The sequence below is a fragment of the Phaethon aethereus genome, assembly GCF_964289735.1.
Source record: "Phaethon aethereus genome assembly, chromosome: 3".
NCBI lineage: Eukaryota > Metazoa > Chordata > Aves > Phaethontiformes > Phaethontidae > Phaethon > Phaethon aethereus.
Window position 1 is genome coordinate 69070805 of NC_138576.1, and position 22323 is coordinate 69093127.

At 38.9% G+C, this 22323-nt stretch overlaps 1 protein-coding gene across 1 annotated transcript; it reads left to right on the plus strand.

Moving 5' to 3' along the window:
- Nucleotides 1–45: 45 nt before the first annotated feature.
- PEX3 (peroxisomal biogenesis factor 3) lies at nucleotides 46–20552 on the plus strand (the record flags this gene model as incomplete). Its single annotated transcript, XM_081997029.1, has 12 exons — nucleotides 46–118; nucleotides 7769–7900; nucleotides 9326–9407; nucleotides 13290–13333; nucleotides 14541–14665; nucleotides 16216–16282; nucleotides 16384–16438; nucleotides 16700–16856; nucleotides 17769–17839; nucleotides 18661–18783; nucleotides 19967–20063; nucleotides 20469–20552. 12 exons carry the CDS (start codon nucleotides 46–48, stop codon nucleotides 20550–20552), a joined length of 1110 nt encoding a protein of 369 aa, XP_081853155.1.
- Between the last annotated feature and the right edge of the window lie 1771 nt (nucleotides 20553–22323).

The window sequence follows — 22323 nt, forward strand, 5'->3', positions numbered from 1 at the left end:
GGGGAGGCGAGGGGCGGCCGGGCCGGGCCGGGCCGCGCGCGCAGGATGCTACGGTCCCTCTGGAGTTTCCTCAAGCGACACAAGAAGAAATGCCTCGTCCTCGGCACCTTCCTCGGCGGTGAGTGCCCGGCAGCCGGGCCGAGGGGTGGGGGCGGTAATAGGACTCGGCGCGGACCTGGCCTCGGGGCCTCCCCGTTGCCGCTGAAGTGTTCCCGGCTCCCGCCGGGGAGGCCCCCTCGGAGGCGGCGCTCGGGCGCTAAGCCTGACCAACCCCCGGCGGTCCGGCGGGTTCCCCGCTGGCAGGAAAGCTCGTCTGGCCCCGGGCCGGCCCGGTGCCGGCCGCTGGCGTGACCGACCCGGCGGTGCCGCGGGCCCGGCTGGCCTCCTCCCTGCATCGCCGCCGCTGTAGCGGTGGGCTGTGGCGTAGGGAGCTCGGCGACGGCGTGGAGCAGCCCTTTGCCTTGCTGGCGGCACCAAAATGCGCCCAGCGACCGCCTTTGGGAGACACCCGGTGGCGGGAGGGATGTTCTCGTAGGTGAGGAGGAAAATCTAAACGTAGTCCTGTAAGCCCTGAAAAACAGGGACTCAGGTCGTCTGGGGATTCTTGTGGCGGGTGTTTGTATTGGTTTGAAACAACATTTAACCGTGCGAAGTGTGAGTGACATTTGTATTACTGTTTTTAGGACAAAGGCTGAAAGCTTGTCCGTTTAAAAGTGACTTGCGCGTTGAGGTGAATTGTCAAATATAAACCAACTGCAGACACAAAAATTTACTGGAGAAGAGGATTTACATTAATTCTTCAAGCTGTTCTTTCTCCCTTAAGGCTCTTGTCTAACCTGTAGGGTGGTTATGGTCTGGTAAGCTCCTCCTTTCCTTGGAGTTACAGGGTTATTTTTAGTTGGAACTGGATTTAAAATAACGCCTTGTATCTATCTCTCTGTTTCATAATAAAGTGCATATCTGTGCAGATGGAGATTAGATACTCCTCAAAAGGCACAGCCATGTCTTTGCACGCCCAGTCATCAGATGTACTTGTATCTTACGCAAATGACCCAGTTAAATATTGCAGAGTTGCTAAGAAAAGTTTGTATTTGTTTATACTCACTGGAACTTTCCTGAATGGTTAAATATTCTGAGGGCTACAGGGTCTTTGGAGTACATTTTGTCTCATATTAAGGTGAGGTCTCTTGTATATACTTCTGACTTGCCTTGGATGATGTGTCCTCTGCATCCTTTCAGCATGAATTCCTTCTGTGTTTTTGCAAAGAGTGCCAATTAATACATGATAATAGGTTAGATGATGGTTACTGAAGTGCTTGTCAGACCGCTTCTCCAGTTCACCCCCTCACCTGCAGGTTTTCTGACTCTGCAAGTACTGCAGAATGTAACGTTTACCAGTTTCTGAGCCACCACATTTACAGCCCACCATGTTAAGTAAATAGATTTACTTTAATATACCAGGCTGTAACCTGCAAGCTGTTCCCCCTCGCCTTCAGCTATCTTTGTGAGAGTGGTGGGTGGACAAATGGGAATAGTAAAAACATCAGTTGTCTCAGTTTCAGCTTGTAAACGTGGATCAATGTCCAAGTGGGAAAGCAGATATTGGGGAGCTTGTGGCTCTTGGTAGTCCTCATAGCCTGAAATCCTAAATTCATCATGTATAAACAGCCCTCTGCCAACCTTCAAACCATCCTGATATCACTGAATTTGCAGCTTTTTCCTTATGATTAGTGCTGTTTATGTACGATTCAGTGTCACTTTCACTAAAATGCCACTGACTGGACGAAGTACACTTAAAAAAAAATAATCAGGGACTAAAATAAAGTCATTTAAAATGTGGCCAATCAAAAAAATACAACCCAAGATGCTTCTCTTCTAGCAAGCATTTCAACTTCTGACTGAAAATATTGAACTATGCTGTCATTGCCTGCAGCATGGATCAAATACTTGTTTTCTCAGGCTGTGTTGTATTTAAGGACTCTGTAGAGAATTGGGGTTTTTTTGTAGTTGAGACTCTGTAGTAAATCAAGGCATTCACAAGCAGGAGAACATCATTAGCTACTGCCAGCTGCAACTTGCACTATGGTATTTTAGGACAGCCTAGGAGATGGAGGGATTTACTGCAGCGTGCTGCACTACAGTTTTTCGGCTGAATCGTGAGTGCTTTGGCCATCTACTTACTAGTTATGGATCAGACCTTAAAATAAGTCCAGGAGCTATGGTAATGCCACTATCAATGAATCGGAACTCTGAGATCCACAATGGACTCTCCTTCAAAAAATACTGCCTAATGTTGAAAGGTGGAATACAACTTCACGTCGCTGCCTTGAAGACAGAATATGTCTGTGGCTGAATGATACAAGAAAAGCATCCAAATCTGATGATTTAATACCAGAGACAGGACAGACCAGAGACAATGTTTGGTTTTTTGTTTTTGTTTTTTTAAGAGCTGTAGGTGCATTTTCTGAAAAGGAGGATGTAACAAGGAAAATGGGACATCACAGGATTTAATGATTTTACGTCTTTAACTGGCACATGGTTAGAGGTTAATGTGGCTATTTAATGATTCATTAGTACAGAAGGGTCTCTACATTATTGCTGATAGAATGTTGTATCAGTGTTGTGTTACTGAAGAATTAATTGCACCAAAGTCTTTGTCAGTTGGTAGACTTTCCTCTGTTTACTGAGACGGATTCTTTGTGTGTTATCAGTGGCTGTCATTCTTAGAGTAATTTCTGTCAATCCCAACACTGCAACGGATTTTTCTGCTTATGAAGATACAAAACTTGTAAGAGCTGAAATTGATAGAAAAGCAACTGAAATAGGTGTAACTTTCCCTTAACCATAGAGAGGGGTTGAGAAGACCACAACTTAGCAAAGACCTTGTACAAACCCTTTCTTCAGAAGTCTGTTCTTTCAACAATATAAAGTAAATTGCGTACTAAAAAGACTTCAAGGAAGCAAAATGTAGTGCTCGAGGATCAAACCCACTAGAAATATTTAACGTAGAGAGAGATAGCATGATGGAGCTGCAAGGATATGTTATGTTCGCTTGTTCTTACTGGATAGGTAGATTTACCTTGAAGTAGGTTCTATTTCAGTGCTCGGTGTTCAAGGCAGATTTCAATGGAAATTACAAAATGATTCACTGTTGAAATTCTCTCGCTGCAGTAGAAGAGCAAGTTCAGGGTGTGTTTGCAATGTATGGTTCTGATTTCAGTGGTGAATTAATTATGGCTCAATTTCATCTGTTGCAACCTTCAGCTCACAGAAAGAACATTTCAGTTCAGAAGTCTGTCTGCTTAGCAAAGTCTGTCTGCTTAGCAAAGTTGTCTTGGTTTATGAGTAAGTGCAGGGGTGTTAAATAGGTTTTGGTGGGACTCAGTGGTCCCAAGAGTATAAGGCTTTAGTGTTACGTTTTTCAACCATAATGGGACATTTGTATGTCAGTTGATGCGTGGCTTGCTTGTACATAAGGACAAACCACAACTTACAGAGCTGTCAGTGTTCTGGAAGAGCCTGCAGATTTTGTAAGCTACTTGCATTACTTACGTTTAGATGGTAAAAGACTATACAGTACTACAGCCAAAGAGGGCTACAGAGACAAATTAGAGCATAATTATCTCAACTCACTGTTAACAGATGAATCAAAGTGTTGCTTTCACAGGGTATGGGTATTGTAGACTGCAGGTGTCCCTGGTGCTGCAGGACAGTGTCATGGTTTAACCCTGGCCAGCAACAAAGCACCACCCAGCCACGTACTCCCTCTTCCAGTGGGATGGGGGAGAGAATCAGAAGGGTGAAAGTGAGGAAACTTATGGGTTGAGATAAAAACAATTTAATAATTAAAAAAAGAAATAATAATAATAGTAATAATAAATTGTAATGAAAAGAGAGGGGAATAATAAATAACAAAGAGAGAGAAAAGTAAAACCCAAGGAAGACAAGTGATGCAAATGAAAACAATTGCTCACTACCAACTGACTGAGGCACAGCCAGTCCCCGAGCAGCGGCCCCCCTGCCATCCTCCCCCCTAGTTTTATTGCTGAGCATGATGCCGTATGGTATGGAATGTCCATTTGGTCAGTTGGGGCCAGCTGCCCCAGCTGTGTATCGTCCCAACTTCTTGTGCACCCCCAGCCTACTCATTGGTGGGGTGGTGTGGGGAGCAGAAAAGGCTTTGACTCTGTGTAAACACTGTTCAGCAATAACTAAAACATCTCTGTATTATCAACTCTGTTCCATAGCCCCATACTAGCTACTATGAAGAAAATTAACTCTTAGCACAGACAAAACCAGCACAGACAACCAATAGGAATTGGTTTGTAGATATATTTTAAAGCAGTATGAATTGTAGTTCAAGGTCCTTACTGAGGTTCCTGTACCTGAAGGTTCTGGCATCAGGTGATACAATCCTAGTTAGTACCACTCATCTGTTTCGAACCCTCTGTGAATCAGAAGTGTTGGAACTATAGTTGTTTGCATAGTTCACATTTCCATGAAGGCAGAAAAGGGTTTACGTAGAAATTATCTTTTGGGCAGTCTCATTCTTGTTGATTTTTCTTAATACCTGGTGTTGTATGGAACATACGGGAAACATTCAGTATGAAGTTCCATCTATACAAATGTTTTAGCTAATTAGATATAAAATGCTGCTGCTGCCGCTTTTTGCAGACCTCCTATCCCATACTTAGCTAATATAACTCAATTTTACCTCTATTGTAAAAAGTTGGTGTCCACTTTGCTTGTTTATAACAGCAAAGACTTTCAAAATGTCAGTTTAGTTTCTTACATTTATGTTAGCTGACTTGACATTATGTCAGTTCTTGGGATGTGGCTTTCTCTGGTCCTGCTTTCCAACTCCAAGTGACGATGTTTTCACGTGATGCATTCAGCCTGGACTTCATAGAAGTCTGTGTTATTTTCAGCTCTTCTGAATTAATGCTACGTGTATCGATATAGATACAGACGGTAGTTCTAAAGTAAAATGTGAACACACATGCAGACCAACTCCCAGGCTGGCAGCTCCTTGAAATGTCCCATAAGCCGGAGACTTGCAGAGGCTGTGCCGCTGCGTTCAGGCACGAGTGGCTAGTGGGCAGAAGTTCATTGTCACAAGGGAGACTCCAATTTCCCAAGTGCGAAGGAGACTCGGATTTCCCAAGTGTGGTGCTGTGTCCTCCAGGCGACTTGGAGGCACTTAGAAGCCAATGCAGTTCGTTACAGAGGCAGTCTGCTGCTGACATCCAAAGTTTGTTGTTGTTCATTGGTTTTGCTTAAGCTGTGTGGGTGGTATAACTTTTGCTTTGGTTAACTTCTAATGCATTGCATTCCCAAAGATGAAGATGATATTGAAGTAAATAACGTGTTTGTGAGGGTTCAAAGTTACAGCTTAGTTCAAGGGAGGAGGGGAGAAATGACGACTACTAGCAGCTGGTGTTGCATGATTTTAGACAACTGTTTTTTCTGGTATCTCCTTGTTAAACCTGGATGACTGCTAATGCAACTTTGGACCCTTACAAGGTACAGCAGTTGTTAGTGCAGAGTAATCACACAGCTTTAACAGTCGTATTAAGCAATTGGGTGTCTCAATCTTAATTGCAAAGGTGCTGCTCCAACATGTCACTCAAGGGCATGCACATGATTCTTCTTGCATTGTTTGCATGTCTGCCTGTGTCCTGTGTATATGCAGGAAGAGTCTTTTTTTTTCTTTTTTGTTAATTATGAGACCTTTGTGCCACAAAACCTGGAGTTAAAGATTGGGGGAGAAGAATAAACAAAAGTACTCATTTGGGCAAATGACTATGAATGTAATGTGAAAAATGTGGTGGGATAAAATGATTGGAAAAATCTTGTGTTCAAAAATTACTAATTAATACTAAAAAAATTATTGCTGTTTCAGTATGTTAGCTGGGAAAAAAAAAAATCAGTACCCTGACAATTGTGTTCTAAATACATGTTCTTGGCAGAAATTGATAATTGTTTAGAGAAAAACAGTCTAATTGTTGTTGTCATTTTGGTTAACAATTTATAGTGGTAAAATTGTGGTTTATGTATATGGAACCATAATATTAAAGTTTGCATCTAATGGGGCGCATCTTCCACATGGCAAATGCTCAGTCTGCCTAAAGACTGAAGCAAGAGAGAGCGACTTCGCCATTTTGACTTTATTTTATGAGGCTTTGGGGAAATAAATGGAAGTGACTGTGGTTGTTCCAAACTGGTCTGGCTTGTAGTTGCCTATTAGGAAACATAATGTCAATATGAATAATGGATTTTTTTGCAACCATGAATATTGGAGCACAAAGTTGACAAGCTTTTTGAAATACTGATAGTGATTTTGGAGAAGGTATTGAAAACTTTTAATGATCTAAAAAATGTAGTTGAATTCAAAATCTTGGGGAGGAGTTTGGTGGGTTTTTTTTAGTTTTTGTGGATTGGGCTTGTAAAAATGGTTTTAAAACTTTCAGCATTCAGCAACTGTTAAATGCCTCATTCAGATATTAACTTTGAAATGTGAAAATTGAACTTTGAAGAAAACTTTGTAGCTCTATGTTTATGACTTTTGAAAGTGCTTGGTGGAAAAAAAAATAAAGATTTGATATTCAGATTTCTTGTGTGTACCACTATTGATTTGGCAGAGTTGGAGCTGACACTCTGTAGAAGGGTTTCAGTACTTCGGGGGTGGCTCCCCAGTGGACAGAAGATGATCAACTTCTACAGTAGTCTTTTCTGCTTGGTTTGTTCCTCTCTTAACACTCAGGTTCTTTCCTGAGAGAACATGGGAAGAGCTTGTTATGCACCTGAACAGGTAACTGCTGCTACCAGTGCATATAGGCGGCAGCGAATGAACCTGATATACAGGAGGTGTTATGAGAAGCCCTGGGTGGAGGGGGAGAAATTCATGCAAAGCAGCTTGCAGTGGGCAAAGGTGCTGAGGGTAAGTCTGGAAGACGTAGTGGTACCTTGAGGAGTGGCTTAGAAAGGGGGACAGAGACAAGGAAGGGTGAGAAGAGGTCTGTGGGCAGCCTGGAGAGAGATCTGATGGTGTGGGAAAAACAGCTGGGGGAAACTTCAAAGCGATGTGTGTTGGGAGAGGAAGAAACGTAGAATAACAATTTTTGGTGGGTCTTTGTAGAAATGGAAATTTGTAGTGAGGGTGATGAGGGATGAATGAGATCCTCAATGGCAGGAGAAGAGTGGGGCTGGAGAGTAGGAACCAGGCATGGTAAGAAAGGAGAGGGCCACAGTCAAGGCCCACTGAAGCCAGGGTTCTGCATACAGACAAGTTTCAGGACCAAGTGAAGGAAGTGTTGGTCAGTAACATTTGTCTCGTGATTTTTAAGACTTGAGTTTCATCTCTAAGTTCTGCTAATTTTAGAAAGATATCTTTTTAAAAAAATTAAAGTTTCATCCGTCTCCAGACCTGTGCATTTCAGTTTCTTGTCTCTATTGTTTGTTTTTGCTTCAGTCTTTTCAGTATTAGTTGTGCATGTTGCAGTAGTATAAAAAATGCCTTCTTTGACAGACAAGATACCTCTTCTCAGGAAAGTTTCTTACACTGATTCAAGTCATTACCCTTGACATTTTAATTAATTCTCAAAATATTATTTCTGATTGTTACTTTGTCAGTAAGTATTAAAATACTTAAGACTCGCATATCCCAAAAACCCCACTATGCACACTTACGGTTTAAAATCAAAGAAAGAGGCTGAAGGGGCTTCCTCACATTTTTAAAACAGCTTATAATATGAAAATCTCTCTGTAGGAGTCTATTTACTGGGAAAATACGGGCAGAAGAAAATCAGAGAAATCCAAGAACGAGAGGCAGCTGAATACATCGCCCAAGCGCGAAGGCAGTATCATTTTGAAAGTAATCAGAGGACATGCAATATGACAGGTAAGTTAAGGAAATAGCTACTGTTACTGATAGGTGGAATTATTTGGGGATTTATACGACATATTGACAGGATGGAAGAATAAGAAGTATAGGTGGATTCAAAATCCTAATGAAATACTAGTACATAAATAGAGTCATTTTGCATAATAAAACCAGAATCTGAAGAACATAGGATTGAAGGGATTTCTAGGGGTCATCTTAACCCTTGGTTTGAATATATCCATCTATAATGCATACAAATATACATGCAGGTTACAATTTTTTGTCACTTCAAGACCCTTTGGGTATTGCCCTAAATTGCATGTGGTATTGAGGTGTGAAACAGCACCCAGATTCAAACAATATTGAATTTACAGCAGGATTATTTTATTCATTATAGCACATTGTTAGTAAGCTACGCAGAGAGCTTCGTGGGTAATTTTTATTTACAAATAAGAAGCACATCAGCCCATTAGTTCCCTACATTTTAACAGTTAAAAGGTACCTGAGTAGCCGAGGAGCAAAAAGTAGAAATATTTATATTACAGAACTGGTCTTCGGATTTTTAGAGAGGAGGTGGAAGGGTAACAGTTTAAGAAAATCCTTGTCATTCTTGTAAATATAGGCCATTCAAAACTATTTCTGTAAAACAAATTGGGCAGCTTTTTCTTCTCCTGTTTAAATTTGTAATGGCTTCTTGGGTGGCTATAAATGCTTTCTGTGCCCTGTGTTTACCGTGACATGAAATAACCTGGTATTTCATTTTCATCTTTTCCATTTTGTAGTGCTGGGATTGATTTTACTGCAAGGACTAAGTTTCTTTTTGCCCTTTGTTGCACGAAGTACCTTCTGTTTGGCAGCATGCATTCTTGTCAAGATTTTTCGTATTTTTTTCTTATTATTTATTATGTTCTATGCATGCTTGTTTTCCATTTTTCTATTTTCTGTTTCTATCATATAACAGCAGATTGCACATTGAATATTCTGAAGGTAAAGGATTTTTCCACCAACTTTTTTTTTTTTTTTAAAACTTACCTTTTCTGGTTCTCTTGTTAGGGGAAAAAAACCCCAAACCTCAGATCTGTTTTTTTCTCATTTGGAGAAACGCAACAGTGTAGATTTTCACCAGATTTTCTTCTGGGGAGTTGAAGGCACGTATACGCAGATATGCAGGGTGTGAGCACGCATCCGCAGTTAGGGCTAACAAAGGCACGTAGGCACGTAAGGGCAGCGTTGTGCCCAAGCTTGTAAGAGGCGCGCAGGTAATTGCACTTCTGAGTACCCCCAGAATTTCCCATTTTGTTTTTCCCCCCAGCTTTGCCTGTTGAGCTTTTCCTGGATTTACATTGTATAGCAGCTATTGAGTGAGAGCTGGGGATAGGTTTATCATTATTTTTTTGATGTTGACAGATTTTTTTCTCTTTTTTTTTTTCCTTTTAATAACAGTGCTGTCAATGCTTCCAACATTGAGGGATGCCTTAATGCATCAATTAAATTCTGAGAGTCTCACATCCCTTCTTAAAAATAGGTAAGACTGTTTTGTTAATTGTGTTAAAGATCACTTGTTTTGATCACAAGACAAGTTTTTTTCAAGTTATATATTTATAGTACAGGGAGCATGCAGGATTTTGGTTCTGTGTCTCACTGAGTCACTAGTCTTAAAGTATTTTGAAATCACTATGTAAATATTTTGTGTCACGTTAGGTGTATTTTAATAGGTAGAGCTGACATTTTCCAAACATTATAAGAAATAATATTTCCATTAAGATGCTGCAAGGAGAGCCATGGTTTTTGTTGAAGTGCTTATAAAATAGGCAAATAAAGTACTTACTTGTCTCTTCAACAGGACAAAGTATCTTTACTGAGTTGTTCATGTTGTGTTTATAAAAATGTTTATGTAATCTTACCAAGGTCAGACCTGAATAGTAGTGGAAAGTATCCAAGATGAGATTGCAAATGATGTAAGCTATGAGAAGAAATTTTTTTCATTTGGAAGTAGAACAAGTAGAAGCATGTCGTACATTAAGAGGAATGTTTCCCTGTCAGAAAACACCTTTGGTTTCTTTAAAACTGCAGGAACAAACAGCATATTTTAAAATAACATAAAATGCATAATAGCGTACCTTAAAAGTAGAGTAAGCTGCTTGGCATTTGGCACAGAGTAGAAGTGTTATGTAGGCAGTTAACACAGGGTTTCTGACTCACTCTAGACTGCCTTTATAGTTTACCTCCCACTAGCTTATTTATATAGCTATAACTTCAGATGACCAGCATTTAATAGATTACCTATCCAGTCATTGTCCTTTTTCGGTCAAAAAAATGCCCACAAGGCAACAGAATGTGATATTTAAAATGGGAATTGCAGCCTGAGTAATGTTTTTATAACAGATTATCTAAGAATTTGCCACTGTAATTGAATATTATTTACCCCAAACAACAAGAAATTAGGAAAAGTTAATTTTAATGGAATATTTAATAGTATTAAATATTTTAATAAGTTTTATTTATACAATATTTAAGTTAAATAATATTTATATTTAATATTAACTATTTATATGTCTATTTATATTAATATATATTTATAGTAAATATTTCATGTAAAATTACATTTAGATTTAATATTTAATACTTTAATGTTTACTATTTAAATAATTACATTTGTCATAATAAGACTTTTATGCAATGAAAATTTAACCTGAATGAACAAGAGATCTTGTGAATCACCAGATTTGACTTCTGGACTGTGCAGCAAAATAGTCTATAAAGGCCTGTAATCCTTTGTTCGGTGGTGAGGACATAAAATGCCTTAGTTTGTTCTCTGTAGCATGCATTCTTTTATCAGGATATATCTGGTGTCCCTAACTTGTTTGACTAGTTGAAACAGTTTACAGGCATGGTGACCCACTTCTGAATTCCAATAATCCTAGTGAAAATAGAGATGAGACTTTCTGATATTATTGTTATGCATTTCTGAAAAGAAATATTTTTTAAAATGCTGGTTACATGCAATATCCTGTAAGCATGTATGTCTCCTTAGAGTGTATCTTACAGTGGAGTTTGTGTCTTAATGCTTCCTTTTTTGACTTATGCTGAGGAAGTTTTAACTAGATGCTTGAACTTTTTGAACTGAAAAGGTAGAGAAGGGTTTGGGAAGGCACGGATCGTGGAATGAGCCATCCGCTCATTCCATTTTGAAGTGAGTCTTTAAAAGAGCTCTGCATTCTTGTGCTACATATGGAGGAATAGATTTGTTTTCTTTTGCCTTCGATTTGAGAAGATGAATCAAATGGCTCCAGACCTTTGAGTGCCATTGTTGTTGAACATACAAAAGAGTAGATGTGGAGGTTTACCTTTCTCAATGTCCCTGAAGCCATAGTCCTTTTATCACATAATCTATGTTATGGATCTGTGTTACCATATGTTACAGATCGTGTTATGGCTTAGGTAAGCTTATTTAACTTAAAATCTGTTCACTTCCTTAAATTCAAAACCTTTTTACATCATTTTAGTAATTTGGGGCAGGCAGGGGTGTCAGCAGGGGTGTAAGCAGGCTGAAGTCTTCTGACTTTCAGAGAAACTTTTAAAGAGGGAGAGGGACACAAGACCACAGATGTTTTTGCTCTGTCTGTCCTCCTCTTTTCAAAGTAATGTGATTGATTGAGATGAGGTGAAGTACCTGCTGCTGTAGCCTTGCAGATGTTGCGTATTGTCCACTTATTCAGCATTTAGCTTTACTCCAAACCTCTCTTTTTTTGTTTGCATTGCCTTTTGCTTCCATAGCAGGCAATGGTTTTCCAAATAAATAATGTGAAATAAAAGTTAAATTTTGAGTAGCAGTTGAGTCTTAGAAAATTGCAGCAGATGAAGACTGAAAAATCCATTTCCACTGTTAGGCTTAATACTTGCAGACTTAAACTGTTACCTGGCTGTTGCCTTACATTGTGAGGAGAAACAGTGTGAGTAAGAGCTCTAGAAAATGTTTTGATATAATAGGTGCAACTGTAGTTGGCTGATGTTGATGTTTTGGCTTCTCTTTCTCTCTTCAGTTGGCATGGAAAACTTACCACTCATAAGTAACAAATGCGGTTTGGAGTCCTGTTACATGTTTTATCTATAGAGCTATTATTGTATTTTTTTAACAGTCTTTCCTTTGTTTTGCTTTAGAATAGCTTCTAAAACTTTTGATTTAGCTTGCAAAGAGAGAAGCATGTATGCTGGTTTTGTATGTGCCATGGATCCTTGTATTCCTTCTAGCTATCCTTTCTTTAATCTCTCTCTTTACCTTTGGAATTGTAAGCTTCATAGTTTATTGTATCAGTTCATTTGCATTATTTCATAGTGGTGAGCTTAAAAATTCATTGTTTATGTAAGTGATAAAATGATTAAACAAATGCTAAAGTGCATGTGTTGTGCCTGTAAAGAGAAATTATTGCCGGTGAAAAGTATGTATTTTTTTTTAAATTAGGTTACTGTGAAGTCTAGGTTAATCTGAACTATCTGCCCTAAATATTTAAGTATTAATTCTGAGCCTAAGAAATTACCAAATGTTTCTCTAAGTGACTTTCACAAATTATTTCTCCACGATATATATACAGTAGCCATTCTTTACTGACACTGCTTAGCAAGTGAGAATGGCTGATGAAACTTTTTGGATGGTTAGCTTGTCTTATCTCTGCTACTGCTGCTATATTGCTAACATTACCTCTGGATAATAGTTACAAATACACGATGTACCTTGGGCAGTTCAGGTGTATCTATGCAATCCTCAGTTTTGCTCTTTTGACTGCAGAATATATACAATTTTAGGAATTGGTCAGGTCAGAAAAGTAAATACGCCTCAATGAAAGAAGAAAGATCAACTTGCATTTGTGTGGATGGCACAAGACTTCTTTTCCACAGATTGTCATGATCTCTTTGGTTTTTGGTGATTAAATCTGAACTTTAAAACCAAGTCAGGCAATGGTAAGTCTTGCAAGAAAGTAGGATATGGAAATTATGATTCTGCACTTATTATGCACAGGTGGCTACAGGAAGCCCTACTGAACTGACGTCTACATTAAGCATATACAGGATCAAGGCCCCAGAAAAGACCCCTTTGCACCACCCGTGGGCTTTTTCTGACTGCTTAGCGTAGTAACTCAAAACTGATAATATAAGTGTATAATTGACATCACTAAATACTACATTCATACATTAAAGTTTGAATATCTTTTCTATGGCTTCATAGTGTATTGTCTATATACTGCTTTCTTGAATGAGGCAAATCAATGTAGACACGAATCTGATCTGAATACTTATAGTAGCTAAATGAGCTCACCTTAGAGCACTGCTATTTCATCTACCATATTTATTAATTTCCAAGGAAAATATACCTTTTAATGTTTAATATTTCCATTTATGTTTCCTACAGGCCAGCAAACAAGTTAGAAATATGGGAGGATTTAAAGATAATAAGTAAGTGGAAATGAAAGGTTCCATCTGCATAATATTTAGTATACATTTCAAATGTCTTTCACACCCTTTAAAATGCATGCTTCATACTGGGCTGTTGTTTCAGTAGATATGAAGATAGTGTAACACAGTATGTGGCAAACCTCCTCCCTGCCCACCCTCCCAAGAGCTCCTCATGAAGGAATTTTTCATAGCCCCAGGGGAAGTTAGAAGCTCAGAGACAAAGCTGAAGAATTTTATTGGCCTTCGTGTTACCCCACTCAAGAAAACTTTGTGGGAACTTTCTGTGCCATCACAGGAAAATCAGACTAGTTTTTTTGAAAGTTCTATGCTGAATCTAACAAAACATCAATCAGAAATGGAGGCCAGCCCTTACCTGGCCAGCAGTTTCCTCTTTTCAAGCCTGTTTGAGAGAACCACCATAGCAGTGGTTGTGAACGCTTTGGTTCATCTTTTTATTTATTGCCTGATGGAAGCAGTGGAAGGGAAGGAAGAATAGTGAAGTCAGATAATTATGTAGTGAATACTCCTCAGCTTTTTCTACTACTTTTGATTCCTCAGTACCATTTGTTATCCCTCTCACCTCCCTGGTTTTGTCTTTCCTTCCTTTTGGTTTTGTTTCTCCTTTTCACAGATCCTACTTCTGATCTGGCTGCTTTCTTCCTGTGTCCTTGCTACTCAGCATTTATCCATATTTATTCACGTCACTTCTTCCACACGTCCACTGTTGCCTACTGGCTGGTAGCTGATGCTCGTTTTAATTTTCTTTCTTTAGATATTAGCTGCTCCTGCCTTAGGTAGCTTTTTTCCCAAGCTGCTGTTACTCCTTCTGTATCTTAATTGCATGATGAGGGCTAACATACTGTGTGTAATTCCTGGCCTGAAGAAGAAAGGTGATTTGACAGTATACCCATTTTCCTTCTGAAGCAACTTCTATAAATTTTATTTTTCCCCAAAATAACTTGTGTAACGTGCAAAATTACATGAATGTAGGACTTTAAATGGGACACTTTAGACGTAGCTGCAGCACATATTAGACTCATGACCATCTTGGGCATGTTGTGAAAACGAGTGTTATGACAACCAATGAAAGAAATGTGACTGTGTATTTAAAATTCATCAGCACTTCCTGAGTCTTGGAGAGCAGTCTCCCTCCTTGACTCACCCTTATTTCTTTGACTTTGAAGTTATTTTGTTGTCTCTTTTCAAGGTTTCACAAGAAGCATTGTAGCTGTATATAGTACCTGTATGCTAGTAGTTCTTTTGCGAGTCCAGTTAAATATTATTGGCGGTTACATCTACCTAGATAATGCTGCACTCTGCAAAAACGGCACAGTAAGTTTCTTGTTTTGTTTCAAAGGTAGAACTTCCACTTTCTTGGAAGTGAAAGGATTATTTAGTGAGAGATAAAAAGGGCATAGCGTAGGAGTGTTAGAATGAAAGAGAGTGCTCTTATAAGAGTCAGAGGTGTGGAAGCATTACTGAAAGTAATATTGATGTGTTCTAATAGCCTCTAAAATTGGATGATTTGGTGATACGCTTGCTTAACAAAATACTAGCAATACTGAAGGATACCTTTTGTCCGCATTTGTATTGCTTAAAGAATGTTACTTCAGATCTAAACACCAACGTAAAATAATTTCTTAGGTTTCATTAATTTTTTGTGAAACAGTAATAGTGTGTGAATGATCCCAGATATTTAGACAAATGTATATAAATGCTTAGGTCTTCCTAGCACATACATTAATTCCCCCAGCTAAATTTTCCTAGGATTAAAGAAGAAAAATGTTGTCTTTGAAATTTTAACTGTTTTGTTTAACTCCAAAAAGGCCATCTACTTAAATATCTGTTGGTGGGGCCAAGCAAGGTAGAAGGGTTGCTTTTTGTTTGTTCAGTACAACTATCACTGCTCAATAAAAATAGATCAATCCCACAGTAAGCAAGTACCCATTGTAGAGAGTAAGATCTGCAAATTGTTGGATGGCTCATCTAAAAATAATGGCTACAAACTTGGATTAGTTCTCATATGTCCCCCTGTGATAGCTCCTGCTGAGAGTCAAGGAACAGCATGTCAAGGCAGGTCTGAGAAAAGCTTTCATTAGGGACTTCAGGGTTGATGGAGGTTGTGCTTCATTTTGTAAAACCCGAAAAAGATTTTTTTAAAAGGGCAAGATGAGCTTGGACTAGAAACATGTTTCTGTTATTTTTCCAAGAGAAGTGGGTTAGAATAGTTAGTTTGGGTTGGAAGGGACCTTTAAAGGCCATCTAGCCCAACCCCCCTGCAATGAGCAGGGACATCTTCAACTAGATCAGGTTGCTCGGAGCCCTGTCCAACCGGACCTTGAATGTTGCCAGGGATGGGGCATCTACCACCTCTCTGGGCAACCTGTGCCAGTGGTTCACCACCCTCACTGTGACAGGGCCAACTCTGAGGCGCTGTGCTGGAGCAGACTGGGACCCTATCTCAGTTCCTGAAAGCTGCTTTTCTATCAGATAAGCTTTTGTTAGGGTTGAGCATAAATATCCTGTTCTACTGCGTTTAAGTTTTGGGGTGGTGGAGGGTCTAGTTTCACCTGCAATGCAGTTTTTTAAGAGACTTTCCTATATATGAATGAAAAGTGAAAGATTTTCCTGTGCCACTGAAGATGGAAGAGAGATCTGTATAGTATTGAAGAGAAGAATGCCAGAGGACTTATGAAAGATCCATGGGTTGATGGCAGGAAGAGAGTCAGAAGCTACGGAGTTGCATGAGAATGGGGGAATCCATCGGCTGCAGGGTATTATATAAAGATTAAGGAAATTGTTCACAACAGGTTTGAAATGTTTTGTGCATTGTTCTCTACTGTTGACATGTCACAGAACTGTTTGTTATTTTTGCCCCACAGACACCACTAGCTCCCCCTGAAGTTCAGCAGCAATATTTATCAAGTATTCAGCACCTTTTAGGAGATGGTATGATGCTTATTATAAGCTAACTACACTTACAAAATGCTACTTTTTTTTCTAGACTTGAGCAAATCATTAGAATAATTTTCACACTTTTCTTGTTCTAGGACTGACTGAGTTAATAACTATTGTTAAACAAGCTGTACATAAAGTTTTTGGAAGGTAAGAGTCTGTATTTCTCTGTGGTTAGCTTTTAATCTTTATTGTGATGACTGTTCCCAAAACAATGATTTTTATTAGAATTTTAAAAAGAGAAGGTGTACTGACTTTTTCCAAAACAATGCTTTTATTATAGCAGGCTATGTCTGCCAGTGCAAACCAATATAGCAGATTGGGATCCTGTTACTTGTGAAAATGTTACTGGTAGGAGAACAAAGCATCATTATTCATTTTGCAATCAACACTAGTCTCTTTCCTTTCCAGTATTTCCCTTAAGCACACCCTATCTCTTCTGGACCTGGAACAGAAATTTAAAGATATCAGGAGAGTAGTGGAACATAAGGATTCAGATCAGATTGCATCTTACTCTCCCTTATGTCATTATCTGATGCCAGATGAAGAAAACCCCTTGGCTACCCAGGTATGTGTTTCAGTTTCTTTGATCTACTTTTCTTCATTTTTTTTGTCTGTTTTGGGGAAGGAAGGGTGCATAACACTCCTCTAGTTGTACTGTGGCATCTGTATCTTTAATAAACGGTGATGCCTCTTCCACCATAAATCAAGTGTCCCTCTCTCTTCAATCTAGGCAAAGTAAAGTTGTACTTTCATCAGATTTGATTGAAAACAAGTGTCATCCTCAGAATGTCAGCTTTGAGCTCAGAAACACAGCCCAATTACCGCTTTTAGCCTGTGACATATGCTGTAACACAGTGCAGCTTAACTCAGCCCTAAGCTAAATTGTATTATCTTGCACTTGTGTACCAACAAAGATCATGCAGTGTTGTAGCATCTTGGCTGATGCACAAGATGATGGTGTGCTGGAGTCCTTTGTTGCTTTGGGCTGGAAAATGAACAGGAGTCAACAGAAAGGTGTATTTAAACTCAGTTGTCACAATTTCCTAAATTTTCTTAGTGTTTGTCTCCATCTGCACCACAGGTTGGAGAAAACTCATTCTTAACTTGATATCATCGTGGTATAGAGAAGAAACTTAGGCTTCAGTGTGTGACTACATGCACTTATCCCTTTAACTTAAGCTGATATGCAGCTGGTATTTCCATTTTAGAGTTCAGAAGTAGAAAAAATACTTTGCTTAGTTATTCTGGTATTTTTCATGTTGTTTTTAGTAAAAATTCCTACAGTGACCATTTAAAAAGAAAATTAGAACACAAATCATAAAGAATCTCATTTACAGTACATCTTTTCTTTTAAATAGATGTCTTGTACATCTTTGCTTAATTCCGTGGTACAAAACTCTTCTATTTCTACTCTTATTCTTATGGTTGCCAATGGATTTCCTTCAAAATAGTGTCTGTCTGTCTTTGCTTTTTCTAGGCCTGTGGACTCACAGAAAGAGATGTTGCTACAATTAAATTACTTAATGAAACTAGAGATATGCTAGAAAGGTATAGAGAAATATTCTGTATTCATATTAAACTTCTCCTCACAGCTATTGTTTATGTAAGACAGTTACCTTCATAGAAAAAGCTGTCAGCTTTCATTTGTGAAATGTGACCACTCTGCTGCATTAAATATTTATATTCACTAATTGTAGGCTGGAACTTTAAAAATTTGAGAGCTCTGAAACTCATTTATATCCTGCCTTAATGAGAGGACCAGGATGTCCTTCCTAGTCAGACCCCCCTTTACCTCTTCCTCACCTTTTCTATAGTTACGCAGGAGCAGAGGAGTACTTCTCTTCTGCTAAAGCAGGGTAAATTGAGTCATTTTATAGGATTTACTTGCTTTGATAAAATGAACACCAGTTTTGGCATATCGAAGTTTATTTTTAATGCATGGTTGAGAGTGGTTGTATGGCTGTATGCTTGTACCAGAGAGCTATGGACATGAGGTTTCTGTAATAAATGTTGAACATGATGGAATTGAGCCCACTGCCAAACTATTCGTACACTGCAGCTGTTGAAGATCTGGGGCTTTTTAAGGGTAAGAGAAGTCACTTCTATGTACTACTTAGCAAGAAAGAGAAGTGAGGAATGCTGTAGATTTATCTGGTTTTTATTAATCTTAGGGTAGAGCTTAGGTGGTTGATTGGTTTGCTGTGGAGTTGCTGGGGAGCTGGTCTTTTCTTGAGGTGGCTATAGCTTATGGCTATATGGCCTTTTGCATCTTCCCTTAGGGGAGGGACATCTGTAGCACTGAAGACTTGCAGAGGGTTTTAGTTTGAAAAAATAAATCCCAGGAACCAAACCATTTGGGTTTTTTTCAGTCCAGACTTCAGTACAGTTTTGAGCACATGTTTAAATAGAGGCTTCAGTCGACTGCTGGACAACATGGCAGAGTTTTTTAGACCTACTGAGCAGGACCTTTTGCGGAATGGCTCTGTACATAGGTAAGTGTGTTCTTTTGTTGTGGTTCTCATGTGACTAATGCTTTGGGTTCATAGTGAATTCCAAAAAAAGGCTATGGATTTTCCTGCCCATTTGAAGTTCTCACACTGGAAATAATTCTGCTTCTTGCTTTTCAAGAATAAATGCAGTCTCCTCACTTCGGTCAAGCAGACAGCCAGGAGTATGCCACGTTTCTTCCCACCCTGACACTGCTAGAATTTACGTGAGGTATCTTTCCCACCATGACTTGCAGACTTAAAAGTAGAACTCGGAAGACCTATACCTTCCACTTTTTGCCAAGCCTGTAGAAGCAGACTGCCTTTCTAGCTAAGGAGTTCCCACTGGTGGCGACTGCTGAAAGACGTACCGCAGTACCTCCCCCGTGAGAAGGATAGCGTGCTGCCACGGTTAGCAGATAAGCTCTCTACCCCCCAGACTGTGGCTGTCCCTTGCTGTAGTTCTCAAGGAAGGTGGGCGTTACCACGATTCTCCAAATACGGGCAGCCGAAGCACCTACAGAGCTTTAGGTTCTTCACTGGTATGCTGGAAAAAAGATACTAACATTCAGGATCTTCTGCCTCTTCCTAGAAGCCTGTTTAAAGGTAGCTTTTATTCTGAAGTTAACTTTGGTGTGGAACAATGCAGTGAGAGTGTTACAAATCCAAAAGCTGAGTTGAAATCCTTGAAATATAATTTCTAAAATACTAAAACCTTGAATAATAACTGGTTTTATGGAATTTATTTTAATAACTGATGGCTCTCAGAGTAATGTTTTTCTTTAAATACATACTATTTACATCACCTAAAATATCCCAAAGGCTGTAGTTTGGCTGTCTGTCCTAAGCCTGGTTTAGAGTTTGAGATACTGTGAGACTGTAGACTGGCACTTCTAACAACTGTTTACACACGCACTCACATGTAAAGGCTCTGGCTAAACCGTATTTCTCTTGCACGAGAAGCAAATGTGAAACTGTGAGTAATGGGAACACCAGCTGAAATTTGCTTGGGTACTTCTCTCTGTTAAGTGAAAGACCTGATAGGGAAAAAAACCTTCATCTGTACGTTTTCGTTTGCAGTCGTTCAACTCTTCTGAAGTAGCAATTATTTAGAATTGTAATAATCACACTTTAGTGGCTTTACTAATGTCAAAGCAGGTCTAACTCAGTATTTTTTGTTCTCTTCTAGTCTTTCCAGTGTCAGTCTTCCTTTAGCCAAGATAATCCCAATAATAAATGGACAGATCCATTCAGTATGCAGTGAAACACCCAGTCACTTTGTTCAGGTAAGAATCTTGCCTATTTAAAATAACCCAAGTAAAATTTAAAAATGAATGTTGTATATTTCTTTTAAAAAATGTACTTCATTCTATTTAATTTCAGTGGCATTAAAAAAAAAAAAAGTAGAAACAACTGGCCTAATTTGAACCTTTTGTAAACTTCTATCTTCTAAAAATATGCTATTTTTCTAGGACCTCCTCCCTCTCCTAAACTGTGCAGAAGCACAAAAAGGGTCTATTGACTTGGTTCTACTTGCAGTTCTGCCCATAAACCTTCCTAAAGTGAGAAATTTGAGTTAGTGTATGGGAGTGCCAGGTGCATTTTCTCATGCTGAATTATGTACTGCAGCAAAACCAGAATAGTGGTGGATGTGTTTGATTAAGCAAATTTATCCTTTAAATTTCTTCCAGGACCTGTTGATGATGGAGCAAGTGAAAGATTTTGCTGCTAATGTTTATGAAGCTTTTAGTACCCCCCAGCAACTAGAGAAATGAACTGCACACTTGTAGGAATAGGTGGTGTATTTATAACAAATCCAGCTGTAACTACTGATGAGACTTGGGTCCATTTTATAATGGTGTAGGAGTGGTAGACCAGCAGAAAGAACATTCTGAAGAAAAGTAGGAATGAGCCCGTTTTTGTTCTGATAGAGTTCTGTTTCAAAGACCCATTAAAAATATTCTTGTTGAAAGAATCATTGTATGTAAAGACTTTCTATTAAAAAAAGCGGTTAAACTCTTCTGTAATTCATTGGATTATTTTTATTGCATCTGAAAGGCATCTGGTGGCAGTATTATAACGAGTAACTAAAAAACCCCTTTGTTTGCCTGGGGTGTGTAAGTTTTGGAAAAAACTAATGGTAGTGATTTAAGAATAGCAGAGAATAGCAGAATGAAGTAAGGCTTCTTTCTTCTTCTCCCCAATTTTTCTTTTCATAAAGGAAAATTCTTTTTTCCCCCATAACTTTACAAATGTTATTCCAAAGAGTCTCTCATGCTTCAGAAAGCCTTTGCCAACTGATGCACGTTCCCCTTGAACAAGCAGGGGGGTGGGGTCTGCTCTCTCTCTCACTTTATACTAAAGGAATGTGGATTTTTAGAAGTTCTCGTTTATGCTGTTCAAACAGCTACACTGTACACATTAAACTTGTACATATTTTATCTTAATTTGTATTAATTTTGAGCCCAATTGTCTGTACTGTAATAAAATATTTTACTGTAAAAATTGTATGTGTATTAACATTACTAGCAGGAAAGGCAATTTCCAAACCGCATTTGGCCCATCATTTAAATTCTTTCAACTTCATCAAAATCAAGTTAAGATTTTTAACTTACACAGTAATTGTTTTTCATTTATTAACATTACTCAGGAAAAATAAACCTTTGACCTCTACACTGAAACAATTATTGTTTTCTGTTGTCTTATACCTCCCCTATACCTTTGCAAACTTCACACTGCAGCTCTGTCCCTACAAATCCTGTCACACGATGAGTTTGGGAATTTTGCAAGTTGGATGCAATCTACCCTCTGCTTAAGATGTTGGGTCTCTGCCAAAGTTGAGCATCCCTAGCAACTCCTGATTATTTCTCTTTTTTAATGAAGTTAGTCTTTGAAGTATGTATTTTGTTTCATAGTCCACAGAAGGCACCCTGGTAACTGTGTAAAAAACAATGGCTGTAAACAATAGTCAGCTTTAACCACATAAAACTATACAAAACAGAAAAAAAACCCCTCCTATTTGACTTGTATCCCAATAATGGACAGAATTAACACCAGGGACAGGTAAAATTAATAATTTTCATGATGAGAAATGAAGATGTACATTACCCTACTCAGCTGAAACTACCAGCAACTGCACACAACTGGAAAAATTTTATTCTTTTCTCTAAAACGGTACAGTAAAAACTGTCAGTTTAAGGCAAGAAATCTAACTTCTGTACATTCAAACGCTGGCTTGAGCTAGCTTTGTTCTTTCCCATGACTTTAAAAACCCAGTGGCTGGTGCCCCCCCCTTGCCCTAGTCTTCACAGAACTTGGCAAGAAACTGAGAAAAGCGGACAGGTCAAGGTAGATGCTCAGTTTTTCACGCAAGTTCAAAGAAACAAAGTACATGCAAAGATTCCACTGCCTAATGCTAGATTTCAGGTGAGGTTCCTTCCATTCCATCCTTTAGTAACAGCCCACCCTTCAGAAAAAGTGAAATTACTGATGTTTCTCAGCCAAGCAAGTAAGAAGCCAAAACCCCAGCATTCCCTACTACGCACA